Source organism: Zonotrichia leucophrys, chromosome 1A (genome assembly GCF_028769735.1).
Source record: "Zonotrichia leucophrys gambelii isolate GWCS_2022_RI chromosome 1A, RI_Zleu_2.0, whole genome shotgun sequence".
Lineage (NCBI taxonomy): Eukaryota > Metazoa > Chordata > Aves > Passeriformes > Passerellidae > Zonotrichia > Zonotrichia leucophrys.
Window position 1 is genome coordinate 18,668,819 of NC_088170.1, and position 22,728 is coordinate 18,691,546.

The 22,728-nt window shown below is 39.9% G+C and overlaps 1 protein-coding gene across 2 annotated transcripts in view; it reads right to left on the bottom strand.

Annotated features, from left to right (window-relative positions):
• The window catches only part of NELL2 (neural EGFL like 2), a 134,647-nt gene that overhangs the window by 106,901 nt on the left and 5,018 nt on the right, over positions 1-22,728 (bottom strand). For both annotated transcript variants that reach the window (XM_064701817.1, XM_064701816.1), the window contains exon 3: positions 8,997-9,147. In XM_064701817.1, the coding sequence (XP_064557887.1) occupies positions 8,997-9,147 (151 nt within the window). The remainder of the gene's footprint in view (positions 1-8,996; positions 9,148-22,728) is intronic.

Genomic DNA, 22,728 nt, shown 5'->3' on the forward strand with positions numbered 1-22,728 from the left:
TATAGTTCTCGGTACAGTCCAGATCACTAATCATTTGAGAGAAAAATGACGGTGCTCTCAACTCCTGAAGGACTTGCTCCCAAAAGAAAGACTAACTGCATTGTACTGCAGTCTTCTCCTAGCCAAGAATCTCATTACTGAAAAGCTTCAGTGGAACCTCATCAGCTGAATCACCAGTTCCTTGTCCACATCAGCCTAGCCCAGCCCAGTCATTGCAGTGAGAGCAGGAGCCAAAGATATCCCATTTTAAACATCACTGATGCTTCTCCCAACAGCTCCAAGGTCTTCTATGCTGCAGAAGGCAAATGACTATTGGAGTGAAAAATAAACCACAATGAGAAACCCAACACAACAGCAGAACCCGCACCTCTCTTTCTAAAATCCGTAATCTCTGTGGTTGTTAATCAATACCAGCCTACCTGATTTTAAGTCCCCCCAAACAACCACACCCACCTTGGGGTAAACTTGGATTTAACTTCACAGGGAGATGACATGTGCTTATATTTTGCTATGTTCAACATGCAGAGAAGAAAATGCCAACCTGGAAAAAAAGGTCACTACACCTCTGTAGATCATTCTGTGTGTGCACAATCACTGCAAAGGCAACAGCCAAGGCCACAGCATCAGATCAGCTGCTCTGCCTGGAAACCAGCCAGCCAGTGATCCCTAATGTACTGACTAGGGAAGAGCCTGGCTCGGTAAGAGGAAGAAATTTGTTTTGAATGCCCTGGAGGAATCTGAGACAGAAAACAGTGATGTTTGCTCTGCTGCTCAGCACTGATCTATTGTAACTTCTAGGTAAGAGCTGGGACTCAGCAGATCTGCGCACTGTGGAGCTCTAATGACCATCCACAGGGCATGTGGTCACATCAGCCTGGGCATGACCTGCTCTTTGGGAGGTGACAGAGGAGCACAAGGGAGACTCTGGAAGTAAAAGTCAGGATGTACAGCCAAAAGTTAGAGATGTAGGGGGTGAAACACCAGCTGGTCTCAGTGCACACAGTAGATGTCTTTGAGAAGAGGGAGGTATGGCCATTCCAGCTAACAGGCAGCATTGGCAATGCCAGGTCTTTGATGGCTCACTTGTTTATTTGGCATCCTTTCTCACACAACAAATGCACACACTTACTCCACACAACTAATAATTTCAACTTGCATTTACACCATGTAGACAAGTACTTCAGAAGCTAAAGGCAAAATATCATGTCTTCCACTTATGAATTTATTACAGGGTGGTGGGGTTTTTAACTTTTCCTACTCACACTTATACCTCTAATGCTAAAATATTTCTTCATGTCTCTTTGACCGACACTGGAAGAAAAAGGCAAATAAATAAAGTTAAAGAGCAATATGTACTTAAGAAAAAAAAAATTAAAACCCTTATCTCCATTACTTATTAAAAAATCTTTATCTGAAGATTTTTGCTATCAAAGTTGTGCCTTTTTTGTTAAGTTTATTAACAAAAAATATTAAAAAAGAAAAAGGAGATCCTACAAAGTAGACCTCATTGCACAATAGCAGCAAGCAATTCTGCTAGGAGTAGATTATGAAGATATAAAAGCAACTCATGCAGCACTACCACATTCAGCAATGCATTATTTGCTATTTTCTGTGGTATTATGACTGGGTGGTCAGGAGTGTGAGTTTTATTCTTCTGTGTTTCAGAACACTTAATCTGGAAGTAACACTAAGTGTTATGAAACACTAACTACAAGCTTTTATTGCTTAGTGCATCCCCTAGAACATGGCACCAAAATATCCCCAGACAGATTATAATTTTTTCAACCGAAATGATTCTATGGTTATATGAAAAGTCAATTGGTGGCTTCATTTTACCTGTAAGAATCTAGTTCCCACCTCTCACCCACATTACTGCTTGATCTTACTGGTTTTATCCTTTTCCATCTAGAGCCCTACCTAGACAAAAGAAGACTAGTATTTTTATCAGGGAATTATTAGTTAAAAATTTTTCTTTGCTTTTCTGGATAAATTGTAGGCCTTAATGCCAGCACACAATGGGCAGGAATGCCACCAACTCCATTTCTGACCCTTCCTTTTGCTGAATGTAGTTTTAAAGCCAGACTGTCATTTTCTGACTTGGGGCATTTTTGTTCAAAAGCATTGATCCATTCATTAAAATCAAATCTTTTGACAGAAACAAATATTCTCACAGCAAAGCTTGTGGTGTCTAGGATGACATCCTTGCTAAAGTGGGAAAATAGAGAGAGAGAGAGAGAGAGAGAGAGAGAGAGCAAATATAAGATTCTCTGGGAAACTTTCTCAAATATCTTTAATGCCATGATTATTACATGTATGAAAGCAGAAATCCCAAGTGAAGAGAGCTCAAAAATTAGAAGATCCATATCAACACATTTCATATAAACAGCAGGACAGCAAAACCATTCTCTCAAATTTCTATTATAAAACTGATGCTCCACTTCAACTCATATCCATCTTGATGATCTCTCACACTTTTTCTCTGAAACTGATGGGTTTTCCCAGTTTCTGGGAAACTGGGAAAACAGGGTTTTCCACACTGACTGGTGGGAACAGGCCTGGGCCAATGCTGCTTCACAGACTGCCCTGGCATCATCTGCAAGGGTACTAACTGCAGGAGACAGAAGCATGCCAAGGAAGATGCTAACAATTATGCAAAATGGACAGCAGCAAGCCACTGCTCCAGCCTCAGCACTGTTTGGTTTACTAGCAAGCCCTTGGCAGGCACTGCCAAGAAATCTGCATCAGCACTTTGCATCAAGTGGAGAGAAAAAAGAAGGAGAATGGCATTTCTCGGGGCACTTGTCTAAGGTGGGAAAAAAAAGAAGTTCAACTTCCTGCTCCAAATCAGGCAGAGCAGAAATTAACCTTGTGAGGAAAACGCCTCTGAAGCACCCCAGTCAGACACCAACAGATCATTCTGGCATTTACATCTCTCTTGTTTATTTTCTTCCACCACAAAAACAGTCATGCACTTCAGCTTTGTTTCAGCACAGCACTGCTCCCTGCACTGGACAGATCTGGAGAACAGCTGTGGAGGAGGAAGATGCTTGCATGACGTGCTCAGGTGATGGAGCCAGCACTGGGACATGCATGGAGGAACACCCTCCTTGTTGGGATGTTCATGGGAGGGAACAGCCAGGCAGGAGATAACAGCAGGGCAGAGAGGCATCATCCACACACATGCACCTGCACAAGCTACTGCTGCACAGCTTCTCTCCACACAGAAAGAAGCACAAGGGAGCAGCTAGGAAAGTGAGATTCAGTACCCTGACGTGGAAGTGGAAGTTAGGAAACAAACATGTGAGGCTGTTCAAATCCTTTCCAACACTGTGCCACTCAGTGTCTGTGCCTGATTCAAACTAACAAAAGCAGACAGGGAAAAAAATGTGTGTCAGTAAGATATTGCTCTTATCAACTCCTTGCAGCCCCTTATCTGATTTCAGTAGGACTGCTGTGGCCTGGAAGCCTTTGAAGTCAAGATCATGCCTCTCACCTCAGAGACCTCTTTGCTTACCTCCCAAATTCTGAGGTTAACCAAATCAGGGAGGCAAAATCTTGCCTTACCCCCACAGCAGTGTTCATAGCTTCTGCGGGGTTTAGTGCTATGATCCAAGAGCCCATGGCCATCACAAGAGCAAGATCCTCCAGCCCATCCAGTGCTACTGCTGATGACAAGGCAAGGCTCCCAGCTGTCTTTTCCACAACCCTTATGGGAGCTTAGAAGCAGCCAGAAGCAGGAACTGAGGTCTCACCAAGCTCTTCAAAGCACTCTCCAAGGAAAGCTGTTCTTGCAAAAGGTGTTGGCTTGGTCTTGGAAAAATCCAACCCCAATATTACAGCACATTGCCCACGCTGTTCCTATTTGGGCCATGGATATGAAATCAAATGCCCAAATTTAAGAAATAATTCTGAAACACTAGTTCATGTCTTTGAGCAATTGCTCTCATTCCTCTTGTCTCTCCCACTAGTTTCATTTATCAATATATAATATATATTCCATTTTGTTCTCACTAATATATATTCACATTCCCAGGAATATGAATCTTGCCTGCCTGAAGCTTCCACTTCTACTAAAAATCAACAAGGGAAGAATTTCTCAACTCAATCACTGTAAAAACAAATGGCATAAACCATGCCTCTCATTCCCTTTTCTTGACAAATTTTCTCCAAGGAGAGCAAGAGGACTGTAAATACAATAAAGAACTTTCTAGTAGATATATTAGTAAAAGGAAAAGGCAGTTTCAACATAACTGTTTCCATTTCCTACCCCAAAAGAATACAGATTTCTCCGTTATTTGTTTGCTCATAGAAAGCCTTATAAACAACATAGGAAGAAAAACAAAATCTGTCAAAACTCACATTTCAGCTATTTCAGTGCCAGTTTTGAACATCACAGGAAGAAACAAATCTTCTCTCAAATTCAAGAAGGCCTGTTACTAATCTCAATTCAATAGGTTCCACATGCATATAAGCATTCTGTAAGATGTTCTCAGACTATTCACCCTGGATTAGCTGGCACTGCAATGATTTACACTGGACAGGCTGGCCTCACTTGATTTAACAAAAAGTTATGGAACAGTTAGGTGCATGAACTACAGAAACTTGTATCCTACTGGCAATTATTTTTCTTTTTCTTTGGTCAGAGTATAAGCTAAACTGAAACAAAAAACCCCAAATCCAAGCATGAGTGACATGGCATCAATCAATTTTATGATAATCTTTGCAGCCAAAACTCAAAGAAACAGGTCATTCCTAACACCACAAAGGCATTAAACAGAGTGTAACACAAAATAGCTGCTTTACAAATATTTCCATCTAACACCACGCTCAGGGATAGAAGTTAAATCTCCCAAACCAACACAAACAAGGAACTTTTTTCTTTTGGGACAAAGAGCCTGGTCAAGCTGTCAGTGTCTACAGAGAGAATCCTTTGTCCCACAGAATCTTCTCACGCACTGGAAAAGCAGTGAATGAATGAATGAATGAATGAATGAATGAATGAATGAATGAAAATACCTTTTTTTGACACCTTTGATGAAACATGCAAACTACATCAAAAGAATAGAAGACTGACACCACAGAAGTTTAAAATCACTACAGGAATTCAAAAGCTGTTACAAATAAATTCCAGTGCATTCATAATTACTATCAGACCAGTAAAAAATAAAAACTAAGATTTAATACCAAAAAAACCAAAATACAGAACACTACCTTCTCTCTTCCAACAAAGAACACCATGGAGCAGAAGTGGACCAGCTTATTTCTAAAAAGCAGAAATAAGCTACTGCCTCTTTTGGCACATGGAACAGCCATATACAGCTTAAACGTTTAAAATTAATCCCATATTACCTAACATCTGCTCTGCAATTATTGGCTTAAGTAGTAAATATTGGCTTAAGTGGTAAATACTGAAAGCTTTTCTCAGTGTAGAGTTTTGCAGCAGATTTTGTGGTGTCAGAGAGGACACTTCACACTGCAGTCCAGAAATACTGACACTCATACATCAAAAGCAGGGAACGTACAGTTCCACCTCTATTTTAATACAATGGTCAAATGAGAGAACAAAATTCATGCATCGGGAATTCACCTCTGGCAACTTATCTCCTTGTGGAATAAATCAGTACGAGAGAAATGTCACAGATAAGTTCCTCCTACATACTGAAAGAGGTTTGAAACTGTTGTACAGTACAGCCCATTTGACAGCAGATAATCACAAGACACCAACTGCTGTGAAAACAAATGCTAAGGAAGGCAGAAATTGAATAAATTAGTAGAGATACAAATTAAGTGTAGGAAATGCCTGTCCATAACATACTATTGATTTCAGTTCTCTATTGCAGGATATACAAAGCACTAACCAAAGGAAAGAATCATTAAACTACAATCCAGCAGCTCCATCCTTTAAGGGCTTAATATGCAGTATCTCAAGAGATATGAATGTAAGATTAGTTACATAAAGCCATCTAACCACAAAAGGAGGAAAAAGCTTTACTATCATCACCTCCACTGTTGATGATTAAATGAAAATATATGATGGAACAGCAAGACTAAACATATATTACAACCCCATTACAGAGCAAAATCAGCTCTCTGCTGACTCTTCCATTGAGAAGGTGGTGAGACAAATTCAGAAGCGTGGAGGATAATACAGATTAAACTGAAAGATGAAACACAGAGCAATCAGTGTTTAACAGTGATTCTACTCAATTTTAGCTATCCCTTCATTAACACAATTAAAAATATTTATCTTGCTACCATGAAGTACAAAACATTTTAGGCAAGGCACTGTCTCTGGTCAAGGTAAAGCCCTGAAGCTAAGAAGACATTTATAACTTCTATCTTTCAGGCATATGCCATATAAATATGCCATATATAAAAGATGCATTCAGCTGCTTGAAATTCATTTGAACGATTACTGATGTGTAATTTGAATTCCCTGACACCACTGAAATTATCACCTCCACACTGTGCCCAAAACTACTGCTGCCTGAACTCCTTGGCTGCTCTAATCACTGGGGAAAAAGCAATGTCTGTGGAAATGTATGGGCAAGTTAGGAAAGGACAGTTACAGGTATTGTTTCAGATTCTTTCACTTTAAGACTAATTTAAAAATATTTTAATACATGAAATACTACAGAAATGCATCATCATTGTAAGAGGGGAAGTCAGCTTTGATACTCAATTAGGAAAAAAAAAAAGCACTTAAGTGAGTATGAAAAGATTACTATATTTTCAGTAGATCATTGCAGGAGCATCTTTTTGTGATGACAAAAACAGCCCAGCCTCAGCAAATGCCAAAGGCTGAGACTTACATGGAGAACTTCTGTATCTCTCTGACAGCCCAAGGACAGCATTCAACACATGACATTAGAAGGGAAACTTTGTGAGACCAGCCCTGTTAACTTCTTAAGACACAAAGCCTTAAATAGCTGCATGACCATGCCTCAGTGGAAGTATTCATTTTTGATGATTCTCAAAAGGGAGCCAGGAAAAAGGGACAAAAACAACAACTTCATAAAACTAGACAACACAGACTGAATCAGTCAACACAGTCAACTCTGAATCACATAAACGATCTTAAGTTTATAAACAAAATTATACATTTAAAAAACCCCTACAATTTAGGAAATGCCCTTAACGTAAATTCACATAATTGCACCAACATCCCTAGATCCATGCAAAGAGAATGAGTTTTTACTCTTATTTTCAAAAATACCAAGTATTAATAAATGCACCTTTTCCCACTTCTTAAACAATTTTATTTCTTGCACAGTAGAAATGGTTTTACCCTAGAACAAATAGTTGCCATGAAAGCTCTGTAAAATAAAGCACATGAAAAGGTACTTGTGTGATTACTAATTACATCATTCAGGTACTGCCACCTTCAGCCTTCCTCACCCTCATTCAGCTCCTCACTGCAGAAATGTCAGAGCTAGTACTGACCTCTGTAAACTGAACTGCAAGGCAGCAGCTCAATGCTAGTGCAACTTTTTTTGGCATCAGTGTGATAAAAGGCTGAAGCTAGTGCCAGTCGGGTGTGGCATTGCTACTTTTCCCACTAACTACAATGACTGCTGTGACAGAGACTTCACAGAAAGTTAAGAACTAAAAGAACTGCTATAGCCAAGTCCCTGGTCAGAGGTGGGCAAGGTCAGAGGTAGAGGTGGAGATCCAGCACTGAAAAAGCAGCCATTGAATATAAGCCATCCAAATCCTTCCTTTTAACATCTACTTTCTCTTGTCTTTATTGTCATTCATCATAAAAGAACATTAAAACCATAAAAGAAACTACACAAGGTGCTTGTCTGGTTGCAGTACTACCCACACCTAGGTCAGCCCTCATTTCAGCACAGTTCAACTGAACAAGCACTGCTCTGGCACACAGACATCTCTCCATACAACCCTAGCACAGAAGAGACCTGAATGTGTTTATTAAAAGCCTAAGGGCACATCTAATGCCATCCATGAGACATTTAACTACTCCTTTACAAGTCTGAAAATCCTTTTATAAATTTGGCATAATGATCCTTGGGAGTGTTGTCCTTCTTCTTGTTTGTTTTGTGGTTTGTGTTTTGGTTGGTCTTTTTGTTTGTTTTTTTACAAACAGCCAAATTGCAGAAGATGAGGCCTCTTCTGCAGAAATTGACTGGAGCATCTTCCAGCACAAAATAATTGTCACCATGCTTCCTAATGAAAACTTCTACACTTATGTAAAAGAAACAGACATTTTGCTGTGCTTGAACATGTCTTTTTTGTTGTTGTTGTTATTTTGTAGTGACACTGTCAAGAAAGAATTATGGGATGGTACACAAGAAAATAAAAATAACTAGGAACCTAAAGCAGAGCTCACCTGTTTCTTGCGCTAATGACTGTTTAGAAAGTGCACATTTGAAAACTCCTTTTTATTCTGTCAGAGAATGATAGGGCAGTTATCTTTAATAGCTATTACTCAAGTATATATATAAAAAGTATCTTATTTCTCTAGCAGTCTTGATTCTATTGAAAGGATAATCCTTAAATCCTATGTGTCATTCATTTTAGTTTTTTAAGGTTGACAATATTTTGAGTAAAGTGCTTTGCCATTCACGGGAAGATGTAAACCCATAACTGGAGGATATTTTTTTCTTTTTTAAGACTGCTTGCATTGTCAAAAACAATGAAGAGGGGTACTTACAGGGCCAGGCTTTGTCAGTCAGCATAGGTATAGTGACATACACAGGGACACTTTTACACCAGCTGAGAATCTGCTCTTTGTGGTTACAAACAACAATGCAGAACTAGCTTTCCGTGCCCTTGATGGTAAGACACATGTAAAGAAAAACCCCTCTTGACCTTCCCCTGTGACTTTTGACAAATCTGCACAATGTACCTATCCAAGCACTATAAATAGTTACAATTTATCTGCTACACAAAAATTTTGTTCTAATTTATGGTCAATTTTTTTATGCATGAATTCATACACTTGCATTAGCCAGCAGACAGGTATCAGTACTTACCTGTGATCTAAATGGTGAATAGAGAGAATAACCCCTGAATTCAAATGGGCTTGTTTTAAGGTCACCAAAATTGTGAATTCACATTTATTTCTTAACTTCTGAAAAAAGATTTCAGCTGTTTCTGGAGATGCCTTCACATTTCTTGAAGTATCTAAAATAAACAGGAGAGGAAAAAACACTCAGTATAAAATCTTACTTGACTTTACATTCTCATTCAAATAGCTTAAAAAATAACAGGCTATTTCTGAGAAGCACAATTGAACAGGCAAAAGCAGGGATCAAAGTACTTAAAACATTAGTTTTGCATACAGTAGAAGCCATTTAAATGAAAGAGAACACATTTTCTAGGACACCTGTTCTGTTCTGGGGAGGGGTGGTGTTTTGCTCTGATCCAGGGTCATAACCCTTACTTTCTCCAGGGGTGGCCAGCTGGTACCTTTAATATCCCATCCAAAGTTTGAGCTCACTAGCAGTGAAGCACAGTGACAACACCAGACATGAGCCTAAACCCTGACATGTTGTGACCTGAGCAACTTTTTAATGACTTCTAAAAGATGTTATGCCTAATAGCATAAATACATAAATAAATAAACTAATTAAACAACAAACAATTTACTCGGCTTTAAGAAATAGTTTAAAAATTCACCAAATTCCAAAATATTTTATCACTAATTATTTGCTCCATTTGGGTGGCATTTTCCTGCTGCTTCTTGCACAGGATATAGTGAACATTTATTGTATACATGTGCCACTACTCTAACAAAGACTTTTAAAAATCCACACAAAGCCTAGACAGATGCAATATTTCTGTTGAATTTGCACATAACATGCATAGAAAATAAAAAAGGCCCAAGCTTAAAACCTCTAGAGAGATAATTTACAAATAAGATGTCAAATGCTAGAAAAATAATTCCCAATCTCCAGAATACATTATACCAAAAAAAAAAAAGCCAACATTTTTAATGCACAAAATCAATTCATTGGCATGTGTAATCAACTGTGTAAGAACTAAATCAGTCCACAAGCTTCTTGTCACAGCAATTTGACCATTCTGGTCTACTTGGGACACTAACTCAGGAATAGCTGTCAAGAGTGGACAGCAACAGAACTGGTGATTTTCTTCGGCAGCACTGGAGCTGAGCTCTCAAGTACACCACTTTCAGCTTACACCATTCTAAAAACAGTTTTACTCTTTAAGCTGGACCCATGAAGATGCTGGTCTCCATTAACAGAAACAGTTCATTGTGGCTTATGGATCAGGAATATTTAAATATCTGTTCAGGAAACGCAACAACCTGTGCAACTGTGAAGTCCTAACCAAGTTCCCGAACAGTGTCACACCCAGCTGAATTTCATTTGTTTTACATAAAGGGGAACCCAAAAGAAAGAAAAAAAAAAGGGAAGAAGTTAATTTCTACTAAATTCCTATGATATTCTCATAAGCAACTGATGAAAAAGTATATGCTTAACACCCTTACCCTTAAAGAAGGCCAGTCCATAGATTTATAACTATTCCCCCTCCCTCAGGCCCTTTAACTGGAGCTATTGGGATGCAAACACTGCACTACAGCTGGCCTGTGTTCTAGCAAGGAAACAAACCCTCACCCTCACATGGATCTCTCCAGAACCACCCCAGTCCTCATTGCTGTGTGAGAGGCAGGGGAAACAGAGCTGCCACAACACCCACAAGACAGCAATAATTTATGAGGTATCTTCATGTCACCCTGAATCATTACCTGATCACTACAGTGGATGAGAATTTTCCATCCTTTATTGTATGAAACCTTATCTGGGTACCCTATAATCATCCATTGTGACCTCAGATAACCTTCTTGCATACAGACAACAGCAGCAAGACCTGCTTGCATCATGCTGGCAGCCTAAACACTAAGGTTAACATCACACTAACTGCTGCAGTGTTACACTGCCAAAACACATGGCCATTCAGTTTTGGTATTGCAAATAGGTCAGATTATACTTGCTGCTCAAAAAAGCGACACAGCCTTTTGAATTATTACTACACTTATGAAGCACAACATTCTTTGCTTAGGGCAGGCACCAGGTGGATTTCTTAAAAGCAAGATGACTGAAAGGTCCTTGATCTGTCAGATCCATTCTTTTCACACTAACACAAGAGTGCAAATCCCTCCTTCCAATTGCCTTTGAACACTAGCAGTAGGTGCTTGATAGATCACCAGCTGTGCTCAATAAATATTGCTTCAGGCTTCTTCTTGATATTTGTCTCCTAGTAATCAGTTTAAGACCCAACAAAAATACTTCACTGGAACTGGGCTTCTTCCATAACAGCTTGGAAAAATCAAACTAGTATATCTTAGTCAATAATTTGAAGTTTTTCAATAGTTACCTAAAAACCTCATACTGCAAACATTTCTAGTACACAAAACCAAAGGCATATTTTTTTCAACTTAAGAGTGCAAAAATAAGGAGAGAATTATTAGTTTGAATCAGAAATTTTTCTCTAACCACAGTAGGTATATTTTGGGTTCATTTTCCTAGAATATTGCGTGTGTTTGGTTTGATCACCACAATTCACAAATCACTAGTGTCATCACTCCATCTTTAACTTACAGAAACATGAAAGTGACAATTAAAGAAACAAAAAATCCAAACTCAAAGCATGTCTCACTCCTTGTTCAGGCTAGATCCTTTAAGAGCTAACATTGCAAAGCAGCCTGAAAGCCCAGTGAGGAGAACCACTGACCACAAGACCTGCAGGAACTCAGCCCTTCAGAAGAAAAGCTCAGCAGCTACCTGTGCTCCCTGAAGCCCCCACTATCAGGATACATTTCCCCCCTCAGAGACAATCTGGAATCAGAGCTCTGCAGCAAACACCAACATCACACCAGCATCTCCTGGAGGTGTCAAGAGCAGACAGTGTTATTTCATCATGCTCATGGGATAATAATTACTGCACTTTACCAAAGACAGCAAGTAACTTTCACCAGGACTTGCTCCACAAGTCCAAAGGACTTCCACCAATCCAAACAGGGAGTGGAGAAAGAAGCAGTTTTACCCATTGCAGCCATGCTCTCATCTTCCCTATGGTGACAACTGCATTCATAAAAACTTATGAGGAACTATTACAGGCAACTGATCCAGTCATGTCTCCTCACAAAAAAAAAAAAAAAAAAAAAAATCCACAGCACAAAAAAACCCAAATCAAAACAAAACAAAAAAAAGGTGCTGGAAGTCACCACCAACAAGTTATGGGCAGTAAGCAAGAAAATTTCTATACACAGCACCAGCAACATACTAAATCATACTAAACCACAAGCCATTGACTACCATTCATTTCCAGACCACAATAAAAGAAAACAGTTATTAAATGGAATGAGTACCTTTTCCTAGTAAAGGGAGTGCTCTCAAATTTTTGAAGAGCATCTAAAAGTACACATACAGTATGAACTGAATTATAAAACAAATTCCTGCAGAATAGTCTTTGAAGGAGGCATTCTAACTAATTGAGCTCCACAGTTTGCTTTATGTGCACATAATCAGCTTCTAATAGCAGCATCTATAAATCAATTCTGCATCTGACTGTAGCTCTGGTGAACTATCCAAATTAAATTCTAGTCACTTGTGAGAAGAAGGAGGGCTGAAGGCTAAAATGAGGCTGAAAAATATAATTGGCTCAATTTTGTTTCAATTTCCTACACTAGGAGGGATGAGTGTCACAAGCATATATTCATATCCTGTCACGTTCCCATATTCAAATTTTTGGTTAATATTTTTGTAACTAGGGATTTCACACAGCCTTCAAAGGGCAACTGTTTACTTTATATGGTTCTTTTATTTAGATAACAAATATAAACTAGGCTGCACCCAGCCAACCGGGCAGCATTCAAAGCCAATCCAATAGCAAAATCTTCACAAGGCTGACAGAACAGCAGGATTTTAAGGGGAGCACAGTGCATTCAAATTCAGGAGTTGCATTCCTCTAATGAAAAATGAAGATATAAAGAAGTAAAACAACCTTTATTAGACCAAAGCCTTGCTAGATGTGATATGCATTAAATTCTTCAGTAGAAAGGCTGGTTGTTTTGCTATTTAAACTGATATATAAGATCAGCTCATAAAACATTTTGAACTACTTTAGCTATAAATTTTTCTATTCCCTTCTCAAAGATTCCCAGTTGTTTTAGAGAGAACAGCAAAAAGAGCAGCTGTAGTTTCCCAAACCTACATGAACCGGAGTTGGATTCTCCAAGGCTGCAGCAAGGAGCTCTGCAAGAGTCTGGGGAAAGGTGTGGCAGTTTCAGCTGAAGTTTAAAAGAGTGCAAGATACAGGGTAAAGACTAACCCTGTAAGACTCCCACTGGGGCCATTCCCAAAGGGTGTGCCTACACGGCAGGGCCAGGAGCACTGCCCAGCTCCCAAACCTGGGGGAACTCTAGGACTACAATTGAAACGTACGTCAGGATACAGCCAGCTACATCCAGACCTCTGTACACCAAGTGCCCCCCATAAACTCAATCCAACCTGGTCTCCCCAGAAGAAACACTCACAAATGCCAGGAACAAGGACTCTAGTAATTACTTTCCCAAGTGGCATGGTCAGGACCTTGGGATATCCCACAGACTGTTTAGGGGACATAGCCCACAAACTGCCCTTGTAGTTTTGACACCCCCATGGTGTGGCATTTCTGCCTTCTTATTTCCACTAAAGAAATGCTTCAGCAAGGATGCATGCAGATAGAAATGCAGTAGGTGAGAAGGAGAAAAGGAAGAGGGCAAAATGCTCTTCAGCTGAAACGAAACAATCAAAACAAAAACTGACTTGAAGCCAAATCATTAAATCAAATAAAAACAAGGGGGAAAATGTCACAGTTTGTTCTTGCAGCATTTGGGGAGGTTCCAACTGCCTTTGCTTTGTAGCTTCCTCTGTTCTGAATGTCAGCTACAGCTTTGGTGTGTCATCCAGCAAGGGCTTTCCTCAAGCTCAAACCATATGCAAAGTCCCACAAGTCACCATGGCATGACACTGAAGACCAAAAGACCTGTTTCTGAACACATTTTTCCCCCAATTACATTGGCTGTTCATACTTATGTCCTTCAAAAACAGTAATCATATCACACCTGGACAAAACTCTGGCTCACCCATATGCTACATACTTTGATGTTTGAAGTCATTTTGGCACAGCTGAGAACAAGTCCACTGTGGTACAAGAGAAGGGAAAGGTACTGAGAGCCTGGACAACTGGGCTCGAATCAGGACAACTAGGACAGACTTTGCAAATCCATTACTGCCTGTGGAAAACGACAGCCAAAATATAATATAATTAATATGCCCTGTGAACTGACAATATTACCACTGAAATCTGCCTAGAAGCATTCTGCAAGAGATGATATAAAACAAGTTTGGGGGTGATTATACTCGTGACTGGGTTAAGCCTCTGAGCTTAGATACCAACCAGCTGCTTCTAGAAAGCAAGGCAAGTCAGATGGGACCGAATTGTTCTGCGATGGATTCAGTACCATGGTTCTCTATCTTAGTCTTACCCTGCACAATGCTAAGACACTTAGACATCTTTCATCTTTCCTTGGGCTGTTGTCCCTTCAGCAAAAAGGGAATCTGCACCAGGGTTCCAAGTGGGAATAATTTCCTGTAATGTAAAACAGCCCAGCTGCACCACAAAAGTCAGGCATGCTCTTCCAAAAATGTCACGTCCATGAATAAGGATTTCATGACTTTTGGACTCAGCAGGCAAAAAGTAAATAAAGGATAAATAGTTATAGAACAGGTTCTAGTGACTGTATCTGCAATAGCATATTTCTGACAGTTTTTCAAACCTTTTGAAAACGACATGATAAAAAATCTAATTGCAGACAAACCTGAACTTTGAACAAACAGGACTCCAGATTAGAAGTCTGTATTCTCAGCACAGGAGGCTGAAACAGCTGATTTGCTAACAAGCAATACAGATCCTGCCACACTGGATTGTTAATAAACAACTCCTATCAAACTGCCACAGAAAATGAGAATGTGCTCTCCTGAACACTTCTGAAAGGAATTTTAGAAATGTATAGCTCAGCACACAGGGAAGCAGCACACATAGAAAAGTACTATCAGGAATTTTTAAAGGCATACATGATACAGATAACTTCTGTTCCTCATACACCAGAAATACTATCTCTTTCCCAGCAACTGTCATCATGCAAGATACTATCACCAGGAGAGAAGGGGCTACTCAATGGGGACCTATGACAAGTCAGCAAAATAATGAAGATAAAAGACTTCTGTTCTTGTTACTGAAATTCCACTCCTAGGAAATTAAAATGTGTGTTGCACAGAATGCTCTGCACCATCTATTTATCATTGTAATGCTTTCTGGTGATTTATAGGTTACAGGTTATCAATTTTAAGTTGCAATAGCTTTTTTGATTACCAGCTTTTCCTAGCCTATACTTCAACACTATTCTTAAACCGTTTTTAAGTTTTGAAGATGTTTTGAACATGCTCCCTCATAGGTAGAATCACAAACTGCTACTTAGAATTATGTTGTTTAGGTTTTGCACAGCCAATACCACTATAAATCCTACTATGTTTGAACAAGGACACCGATGTAGCACAGAGTGGGATTTCTTTTGTTTCTTCATTTTGATGGAGATTCCAGCTATATTTAAAAGGTTACAGCTACTATAGCTTTATAAATATATATGTGTATATAAACATGAACTCCCTTTAGGCACAAAACAGCTTTCTAGAAGCTGCTTCGAGAACACCTTGAAACCTGTGGAGAAAATCAAGCCTGCCTTGTTTTCCTTGCAGCTGCCATCTGTGGCATATGCACCTAGTTATGCTTGGTTGCATACTGTCACATGAGCACTTTGTGTCAAAGTGACCTAACAACAAACAAAAGATCACACCAAGAAATGCTGTTAACACTGGGACGTTGAAGAGCAGAAGAAAAACAATGCATCATCTTCCAGCCCTACTAGTACTGTAATAAGGGCATGACACACATGAGAACTGCTAAAAGACTAATTTTATTTTCATTGTATAGCATGGCCAGGATTTTAACAGCTATTCAATTCACAGCAAAAGGGGAGGACAGGAGGAGGAGAAGGAGATAGTGTTGCCAGCCTTTTCCAAATGAAAGGCAGGCTACCAAAGGTAAACAAAGCCCAATCAATTAACAACAATAAAGTACAAATTTAATGGCAATAATAAATCACGCAAGCAGATTATGCTAGTTGTAGATCAAGCTGCATCACATGCCCTACCCTTCTCTCTGAAGCTATGATGCAGCTCAAATTCTCAAATATATCCTATTGCAGCGGTGAACTATCATACAGCGACAGACTGTGTGAGATCAGCACCCACCACAGCACCTCTGAATTAGGATCATGCTTGGTGTAGGCAATCCAATCCCCTCTCAGCAACACACCATGTCTCCCCCTCACTTGGTTCTCACTGTGCAAGCGTCAGTAAGACTTACTCATGCTCTCTGCTCAGTCATGTTCTCTCAAAACCTCCTTTAGTTGTGATAAGTATGCTGTTCCTGAGGACCTAACTCCTCATGCCTGTGTTTCATAGATTCAGTTAGGCTGGAAAGGACCTCTTGAGATCACCTAGCCCAACTGTAATCATTTGTGGACGACCCAGAAGGTTTACCTTTTTTCTTAATGAAGAATTTGTTTCTCTCTCTTGGTAGTGATTTGGATCTCTCATCCTAATTTTCCTTCATCCCTGGCTTTCTAGGGTATAACAGGTTTTTGCCCTCATTAGGGTTAACTGCTTCCAGCTAACAAAAACTCTATCTTTCAAGAATTTGGGTGCTGATTTCTTTTCACACAACACAATGGTGAGCTTAAGAAAGCATTAATATGAGATCATTTTGTAGATGATCACCACAACCATGCAGTCTGCATGAAAGTTTATCTTCTGACACAAGAGAATGGCCAACAGCCACTGACACAGATAAAAAGCACCAGAAAACTTAAATCTGTATCCTAACAGCAAAAATGGAGCAAGCAGGGCAGGGGGAGGGAGGCCACCAGTGGAAAAATTGTATCTGAACACATCCAACATCTCTGTTGCTAGCCACAGGTGTCCAGCAGCAGACTGAGCAAACAGCAGCAGATGGGGGGAGAAGGCTGAACTGCACTGAACTGAAAACAGAATTCAAGCAGAATTAGGAAGTGGCAGAAACGGGAAGTGGCAGAGAGACCACACCTGAGGGTAGAAGTAGGACACCAATGTCACCAACAATACTGGCATGCTTGGAAAAATCTCTACTCACAGGATATCTATCTTGATGCCAGAAAAAAGAAAGAAAAAGATTTTGAATTGAGAACATCAAAGAGGAGAGATACCAAGGAATACCATACACACAACTCAGCTGTGAGCAGGGCAGACAGGCAGAAAATACATGGAAGGCTCAAGCCAACCTTTACCAGACATTTCAAGAAAGCTGGGGAAGACCAGAGTTCAGGTTTTTCAGAAGTTCTTATTTAAACCAGGTATTAACAGAGTCCATGCTTCTGTGAATGTGCTCACTAACCCTGAATCAGCTACAGGCTTAAACTCATGCTCAGTGTATAAGTTTGGATGAGTTAAAATTACAATATGCTTCCAGGCTCTAATTTGCTATTGTAGGCTTTCTTCAGCCCAGCATCATCAAAATATATGTAAGTGCACCACAGAACAAGTTTCACGAGAATACAAGGGTGCTGGTTTGATAATTGTGTACTAAGTGTTTGATGCTACTTTGTGTCTTTGAAACTCTCTCTATCCTGATCAATTTCACCAACACTCCCACTCTCCAGAGTACAGAAAGACTTGAAGGGTCATCCACTCGTTTCTTAGCCTATTACCTGACAACTATGCACAATAACTACAGCGTAGCCTGAAATAAAATGTCTAGGAAACATTAGCTATCTTCTAAAAAAATCAAAAGTAGGGAGATTTCCACCACTTCTTTTCAGCAGCTATTGCACAATCTAAACTAGTTCACTGTGAAAGTCTTCTTTTATCTTAAATCCTCTCCATTTGTAGTATCATTACATTACTCTTACCTCTAGCTCTTTGAATACTAAATAATTCCTTCATTTTAAACCATTAAGAATCTTCTAATACTAGACACTTACCATACAACACTTTTGTCATTTCTTGGACAAGCTGTACATGCTCAAGTTCTTTCAAAAGCTTTCTTACTAAGCCAGACCTTTTGTTATTGTATAATCAGGTTTGCTGTTTTTCTCTTCAGTCCCTGCAATTCATTGATATTTTTCTGAAATGCAGAAACCCAGAGTGAATGCAATAACCCAGACACAATTTTTTTTAAAAATTCAACCTCACAGATCTTACTCCCATATGCTTTCCTTATGCTAATGGTGTGTGCAAGGATTCTTAATAAGAGCAACACTGAACAGGGTACACAAGGTTTTCCTCAAGTCAACCCTCTTCCTTCAATGAGAGATGAGCAAATCTAGGGACTATTTCAAGTTCAAGGCATATTAATGTTACAGAAAATCTTAAGACTGTCTTTGGAACAGCAGAGGCACAATATGCAAATGCATGCTTAGGGAGCTATTAAAACACAGATTATTGACCTCAAAACTAGAAAATATAATTTGGAACCCTTCTGGATCATTTCACAGCTGTGTCTAGAGACTGATGGATATCCAGACAGAGTCAAGGCTGGTGCATGTCATCTTTGCTTTTAGGATAAACACTATGGATGTAACCACCATCTAATTATACTTAAATAAGCATTTGTGCTGGGGAAATTGTATAAACATTGCTCTAACAGAGTATAAACATTGCTCTAACTCTACAATTGGAGGTCTTTTTGTTATTATACTCCATGTTTTCAGAGAAGGAAATAGCCACTCAAATTCCACTAAAAGAGTTCTCAGTTATGGATCGCTAGCAATATTGATTGTAATGGCTCCCTTGGAAACATTACAGTCTATCATAGCAATTTTGGTGCTGCAGCAAATATGTTAATCTGCTAAAAGCCTCCTGAACATTGTGTCTTTGGAAGTGTCTCTCAGTCTGCTGGTTCTTTTAAACCGTGCCCATTGCTTCAGCACCTTGCAAGAGGCCAGAACTGTGAGCAGCTACTCACGAGATGACTCAAGCTAAAAGTCAGTTAGTTCTAAGTTTGCGCGTCTCTCTGAACTCATCAGCATCACACACACACCCCAAAATCAAAGCATGCACCAAAAAAACCAAAAGCAAATAAAATGTTAACAAATAAGAATTTTTTGCTGTGGAATTCTTCAATGTTAAAAATGGCTACAGAAATTTTTTTCAATCTGAAATATCTAAGTGAGCATTCATAGTAGGTGTTTATTGTGGAAAAAATGTCCAGGCAAAAAAAAAAAAATTAAAACCAAAGTATCCTTTCTTATATTTCTCCTCAGATTATCCTGAGAGGAAATGATTTGGACAATGCCAAGATGGAAAAATATAGCATGTCTTTAACATTGAGACAAAATATAGAGGAGTTTAGGCAAAAACAGACAGACACTAAAAAAGAATCCAACAGTGAAAAATTCTTTTTCACCCCTTATTCAGCTGTGCCTTAGTAGCACAGGTAGGAGAACACAGCTGCTCAGTGGATCTGCACCTCGGCACAAAACCAAATGGGACCAAATATAGGGAAGAGTCACTACAAAGAATTACAGTTTTCTGTGACAGCTATATAAAATTTCCAGCCCTTACCAATGGTTTTAAATAACTTATGAACTCAGTGCTGCACATCTCTTAAGACTCAGTGGAAGCAGTGAAGTTAACCGTACCTGGAGCTATTTTTCCAAGGTAGCACCTGTATACACTGGAGGATACAGACTAGAAGAACACAAGCTGGGGAGGAGGGGAGAGTAGAAAACCTATTTCCCACATCATATAAGCAAAAAGTAGAGGGAAAACACACATTGTGATTGATCTAAAAGGGACGTGTAGGAAATGCTGCTGTCCTTTGTGGCATCTCACTGGAGAATGAGCCATGCTGCAGTGGAGGAAGAAACCAGAAAAAAAAAAATTAACCTTGCAAGTCTCAGGCACACTTTGTGACTACAGAAGTATGCCACAGCAAAAGTAATTATATAAGGGCAGCAAGACCTCATTTTCCCCCATCACTTCCTCTTGCTAATGCATTCCTCCCCCAGCAATATGGAAAGATGCACTTGACAGCTACGTAGAAGGGTCACTGTCCTCTCTCCCAGAGCACAAGGGCTGGGTTCTCTGTGGCACACAGGACAGAAGCTGTCCTGCTGTCAACATCATGTCTTTTAACTTCAGCAAACACCACTGCCCAGAGAGGCTGCCAGGTGAGCAGCCATCTGCACCTGCCTGCCCCTCACAGGGATATCAACATGGAGAGAGGCTCTTTGGCCCCACTCCTCCAAACATCAGGTCCCTTCTCACAGCACCAACCAGGGCTCTGCCCCACATCCCCACACAGACACCACTGTAATGTATTCCCCTTCCAAACGTGCCTTAGCGCTGTACATCATACTCCTCTTCAGCTTTCCAACAAAATGCCAGCTGCAGCCCTGAGATAATACAAGCCCCAATAAGGATTTTGTACTTGCAATATTCTAGAAGAGGCCTCATTGCAAAGGCACAAAGAAGCAAATGCAATTCTGTCTGCCCTTAGTCAGTATGAATCGTTTGGGGCAATACTGAATATATAAACAATACATGGTTATTTGCATTAACCTGAACAACCAGACACTCATTAAAAAAATTTTAGAGATTCATCATTGTCCCAGTAGAAAACAGACCTCCAGGGACTTCACTTTATTGCAGGTATCAGATACAACTTTGCTGTGAAAAGCACAGGCTCAAGTCCACAAGAACACAGTAAAACACAACATTGCTTTAAATTGAGTCACACCCTGCTGATAAATAAATGCAGGTATTAATTCACTCCAAAGGCTGACGTATCAGAGACTGGAGATGTTAGCTGTCATACCAAGCCCAGGCAAAGCCACCAAAGTCATGCTGGAACTTAACAAACTGAAAGGTGACAAGAGCCCATATCAAGACACATGGAAAGAGGTGAGAGTAGAAAAAAACCAGGGAAAAAACCCAAAAACAATCAAACAAAACCCCAACAAAACAATAACAACAAAAAAAGCCCACAAGCAACAAACAACAAAAAAGCCAACCCCAAAGGATTTAAATGCAATATTTAATCTCTGAGATTATTACCTTTCCCTCACTAGAAAAAGCCCACTGCAGAAAACCAAAAGAAAACTAAACAAAAAAAGAAGGACAACAAAGTAACACATTGTGTAAAATACCTTTCCTTGGGATGAATAATGACAATTTTTAGAGCTGAACATAAAACAACTTTGTTGCTTAACGCTTGTACTTCTGTGATAGTAATGCCAAATACACACTCTCAACAACAATATTTATTAGAAACTTTCAGCATAAAACAGATGCAATCCCCAAATGCCACAGGCCAAGTTTTATGCCATTCCTTAACATTATTTGTGTCAACTCTGCACTAATGACTACATTCAGAGATTACAAGTTTTTCTTCTCTCAGTTTCTGTATCTGCAATACTTCAGGTTCCTGATCACTTTCCATTTCTCAGCCCTACCCTCTACTGTACCATTACAAGCATCAATCAGAAGCTCAAGATATTAAAGTTTTTCTTCCATAACTTTTTCCTCTTTATTTTACAGATAAACCAGCACAACCAGTTAGCAAACAACACAGTCTCCAGTTCTGGGCATATTGATGAATATTCAGTAAGGGTAGTGCATCATAGTTCTCCATGCATTAAAATTCATGGTTTAGGATGGAAAATTGATGCAGGATCCTCACATGCTATCTCCTTTTTTGGGCAGGGTCTTCAAGCAGCAGACAGTTCCCAAACACCTCCTCTTGCTACAACTGCTCCTGCTGCCCAGAAGAGGTTGAGTTCTTCTGGAGCAAGGGTATGTCTCAGAGGAGCAGCCAGACCAGCAAAGGCAGCCCAGCTTTCCAGGGCTCTCCTGCTCCCCCCCAGCACCCAGCCTGGCTCCCCAGCAGCATTAATCACAGTCCTGGCAGTGCCCTACCACAGTGGTTACTGTTTGCACAGGTGCAGAGGTGACTTTAGAAAGTTCCAGAAGTGAAAGGCAGCAAAGGGAAAGCTTATGCTGTTATTCCAGATATACCAAAACCTTTCTGGCTACCACATTGTCATAGAGCAATTGCTCACATGAGACATTTCTAACATCAGAAAATATGCCAGTGCCTACAGAAATTAAACTTTGATTAAAATGTCTGTTATCTACAGATGATCTCTGTGATGGAAGTCCCACATTTTGAGGATTCAGTGCTTCTGAGTAAAAACAGTTTGCATGCAAGACAAAAAAAAGCTGCAGTAGGTACTCACTCTGCAGTCAGCTAAGACAGTTGGCAAGGCTAACATCCTCATTCCCAGCTGTCTGTTACCACTCCTCTGGGAGATGGATACAGCTGGAGAAAGGGGATTTTACAGCACTGTAATCCATGTCACTGCAGTCGGCCAGGTTTGCTCCTGAAGCTGGCTGATCTTGCCATCAGCAGGCATGGGAACACTGGGATAATCTCTTGCTTTGGAGGAGTTGTGGGGACAGTAACCTCTAGCTTCTGGGCAGTGATGAGCAGCTGGGAACAGTAATATTTTCAGCAGGCTCAGCTGGAACCTGGAGAAAGCATCTGCCCACAGTTTCAATGACAGGTGGCAAGGAAAAAGCAGTGTGTGTTGTAAAGTGCACA